The following is a 4,467-nucleotide window of genomic DNA, read 5'->3' as shown; positions in this document are numbered from 1 at the left end:
ACACAGCTATGTACCTAGTATACATTGATAGACACGGCTATGTGTGTAGTATACATTGATAGACACAGTATGTATGTAGTATACATTGATAGACACAGCTATGTATGTAGTAGACATTGATAGACACAGCTATGTACCTAGTAGACATTGATAGACACAGCTATGTACCTAGTATACATTGATAGACACAGCTATGTACCTAGTATACATTGATAGGCACAGCTGTGTACCTAGTAGACATTAATAGACACAGCTATGTACCTAATACATTGATAGGCACAGCTGTGTACCTAGTAGACATTAATAGACACAGCTATGTACCTAATACATTGATAGGCACAGATATGTACCTAGTATACATTGATAGACACAGCTATGTACCTAATACATTGATAGGCACAGCTATGTACCTAGAATACATTGATAGACACAGCTATATGATAGACTATTGCTTCTCTTTGAGGTTGAAACATCATAATAAACCAAATGTTTTAAATGATGAATGCATCCAAAGACACAATTTTATTAATTTATTGAGTAATACAAGTACAGACTAAGTCTTTGGTGTTTCCATTTTATTCGGTCAATTAAACAATAAACATTGCAAACTTGTTAAAATAATCCAAATCCAAGATATACACTCATTTCTTATCGAGATGGTTAATTTTAATATTTTGCATCCAATTATTAAACCAACTTTCTCATTATCATCTATAAGTCTTTAACAATCGTTGATATTCGTAAATGTCAAACACATTAATGTATGTGTGTATGTATGTATGTATGTATGTATGTATGTATGTATGTATGTATGTATGTATGTATGTATGTGTGTGTGTGTGTGTGTATATGTATGTATGTATGTATGTATGTATGTATGTATGTATGTATGTATGTATGTATGCATGTATGTATGTATGTATGTATGTATGTATGTATGTATGTATGTATATATATATGTGTGTGTGCGTGCGTGTGTGTGTGTATATATATATATATATATATATATATATATATATATATATATATATATATATATATATATATATATATATATATATATATATATACACACACACCTTATAATAGGAGGGAATGTTTGTTTTTTAATTTGACTTACTTTCAACTTTAACAAGTATCAAAATTTCCCTTTCTTTAAGGATTTCATTGGCATATTTTTGAAGGGATTCTGCTGAATGGAGATACTTGATGTTGCCTTCGTTGTCTGACAGGTCCACCTCAACTAAAACGAATTGAAAGAAAGCTGGCTTAGTTACAGAACACGATTACATGTATTTTATATTTGGCCAGGGGCCAGGGAGGTAGATGGATTTAATATCATGACAATAAAATGTATGTGACTCCTCTCTCACCCCTTTTCACAAAATAGAAATGGACTGAACCGTCTTCCAATCACTGATAGTGAATATTTGGAAAACGCTATGGCTCTTGGACCTTAGCCGAGTTTAAATTATTCTGACTCGAATATTAGACGCCTTGACAAGATAGCGCCCTCTATGTTAGTAATTACTCTGTACAGAGTTGAAATGTTCAATTAAAATATCTTGATATAAACTTAAACTGTCAGTGCATCTATTAAATAGCCACTCGTCGGTAGGAGGAGATCTCAAGAGTAGTGTGGCCTACTATGTGTGTGTGTGTGGGGGGGGGGGGGGAGTCCTGCTCCGGATGTTGGATCCCTGTAAGACAATTTCAGGCTCTAAATTGCCTTTTCGGAAATAGTTTTGTATAGCTATGTTTAATGTAAATACTATAGATGTAAAATGAGTGACCATAATCACAGACAATTAAGACGACTTGTCTGTGCCATAATGCAGTCCATTGACCTACATTGCTATATTCACAGGGTCTTACATAATACTTACATTGCTATATTCACAGGGTCTTACATAATACCTACATTGCTATATTCACAGGGTCTTACATAATACTTACATAAACCCATGATTAAACTATTCTAGTATAATATATATATATATATGTCATTGTATGCCTTCTATGACATTACAATTAGTGTTCTGGAACTGTTGATTGCATAGTAGGGAGTTCCTATATATTTTCATACGTATGATAAATTACGTCATCGGATCGTTTATAAGTTATATCCCAATCCCAGGTTTGAGTTCAGTCAATAGTAAGAGATGGTTTAAGTGTTCACCAGTAAGTAGAACACAAACATCCCAACAAATATAAACACAGCTTGTGCCCCTTTACAGGTAACTAAATATTGTCTAAAACATACCATCTTCTCCACATCGACACCGTTGCTTGATATTTTCTAATAATAACATAGTCCTGCAGTATGGGTTGAAAATTGCTTCTTCTGCGTCTGAATAGAAAGAAATTTATAAATGATATGTTTCCAGTAGACAGATAAGATGAATAATGATTGGTCAACTTAGGTATAGGAAAGGTCAACTTAGGTATAGGAAAATTATACTATGCTGTAGACTAATGACTGGACAACACTGGAAATGACCGACATGCACTGGTTCATTATGATTATCGTGAGTTTAAAGTGTCTCAATCAATTCGTCCCACATGGTCGTTAACGGGTTGCCGTAATACCGTAACAACATAATACCGATGCATTGGACTCCAATAACTATCTGTAACTGAAAATGTTTTATTAGGTACACTAACTTACTCGTAATATTGTATATTTCGTAACAGTATTGAATTAATCACCTGTGTTAGGTACACTAACTTACTCGTAACAGTACTGAATCACCTAACGGGTAAATGTATATTTTGTAGCTGTACATGTATACACGATAGCTTAAATCAAGTTGATTTTTTGGTCCGCACCCAAAGATGATCGCCCTCAACGACGGTCACAATATCAGCATTTTTCTGAACTGATTATGGATAATATCGACTACTGATTAAAATGCACATTGTCTAATTATTGGTATTCAATAAATTTCAGTAAATATATTGTGATTGTTTGATCGAAATATGATACTCAAGTTACACCATTACAGTTTTAACATGGTGACAGATTCAAACCCGAGCTTTCACTCAATATTTAAACTTTCCACTTGACTACCTACAGATAATATTGAGCACTAACAGATATAATGTCTTTTTATAAGTAACTGACCAATTTTTAGAGAATACACATCTCTGTTTATTTGATTAAAACATGTGCCAGTTACAGCAAGTGCAGGTTTAACCACTATGGTATCATATATGAGGTATCACACACTACACAACATTGTGTTATTGGTTTAGCCTATCGCTACGGTAAGTTGAGGTGCTATTATTGTGGTAACCGTGGTAACCATGGTAAAATCACTATTTAGTATAACGTCTTGGTGTACTGCCATAATGTAAATTGCTATTAACAATATCAAATTGTCCATCAAGCAGCCCAGGGTTGGTTGTTTTTTGGATTATCATGTGACGGTGATGTCTACAGACAAACGGACCGTCACACACAGACTCACGTAACAACTACACGTACCCTTCCTTTACGAAAGATAAAAATAAATTATAAGAAATGCCAAGACTATAAAAGTTGACTGAGAATGTAGCCAGACATTAATTGGTTCATTATATTATTGACTACGACTATGGTGCCTATTACCTATATCACTAACAATGTATCGTTGTCTACCGATGTCATATCTTGACGTCATGGTCGAGTCAGTTCCATTCGTGCATGGAAGTATCACCCATACTTGGTGTTTGTATTATGCCACAATTGTTGTCTGTATATAGTAGTTTTTGTACGTGTGAACAAAACCTAATGTAAGTAGTTTACATCTCATTATACAAACCAACTCTTGAACTCTGAGGAACAAGTTCATGTAAAAGTGTTGGGACAGGTGATCATGAAACTATGGGAATCTTTAGAAATAAAACAACACTGTGGTACGTGGTATCTAGGTATATACCTCTCCTCTCACCACAGACTGTGTAGTCAGCGATAAATAAACGATCGTCTGTACCACCTAAATGATTACGCTTAGATGTTTTCTAGTTATGTGTTGTTTGCAGTTTGTTCACAGTTTGATATCGTAAACACTGTATATACAAGTATTCTATGACTACGTACGTACACATACAAGTTGAGTATATACTATGTTTTGTTATTCTTGTGATGTACATAGGTTTATGGATTAACTGTCTTACCTCCATAACGCACGGTAATAAACATGCTGGGTTAGATGACGTCAGTGAAAATAGCCAAAACAGTGCGTTTAGTCCAGAGAATATTTTTTTCTACACGCATTACCTAGTGTGTGGTGAAACTATTGATTGTTGGCGACAAGGCTTTGTTGTCATTGTCTACCATTTGAATGCATTGAAAGTGAATAGAAATAACAACGTCACGTGACCCAGTCTACTAATGGCTGTTGTTGATACGATAGCCACGCGAAGGTTAAAGAATGGTCCGTGGCAACGTACCCGGTCTGTGTTGTCGTTAGTAAATGAATTCAC

General features: G+C 34.6%; 1 protein-coding gene across 1 annotated transcript in view; it reads right to left on the bottom strand.

Moving 5' to 3' along the window:
• Positions 1-4,266, bottom strand: part of LOC144445118 (uncharacterized protein C22orf15-like) — a 6,940-nt gene extending 2,674 nt beyond the window's left edge. The window contains exons 1-3 of the mRNA XM_078134672.1: positions 4,159-4,266; positions 2,264-2,350; positions 1,121-1,243 (exon numbers count right to left, since the gene is read on the bottom strand). Coding sequence (XP_077990798.1) covers positions 1,121-1,243; positions 2,264-2,350; positions 4,159-4,183 — 235 coding nt within the window. The 5' untranslated portion in view covers positions 4,184-4,266. The remainder of the gene's footprint in view (positions 1-1,120; positions 1,244-2,263; positions 2,351-4,158) is intronic.
• Positions 4,267-4,467: the final 201 nt, after the last annotated feature.

This window comes from Glandiceps talaboti, chromosome 13, assembly GCF_964340395.1.
Source record: "Glandiceps talaboti chromosome 13, keGlaTala1.1, whole genome shotgun sequence".
NCBI classification, from domain to species: domain Eukaryota; kingdom Metazoa; phylum Hemichordata; class Enteropneusta; family Spengelidae; genus Glandiceps; species Glandiceps talaboti.
This window is presented reverse-complemented; position numbering and strand designations above follow the sequence as displayed.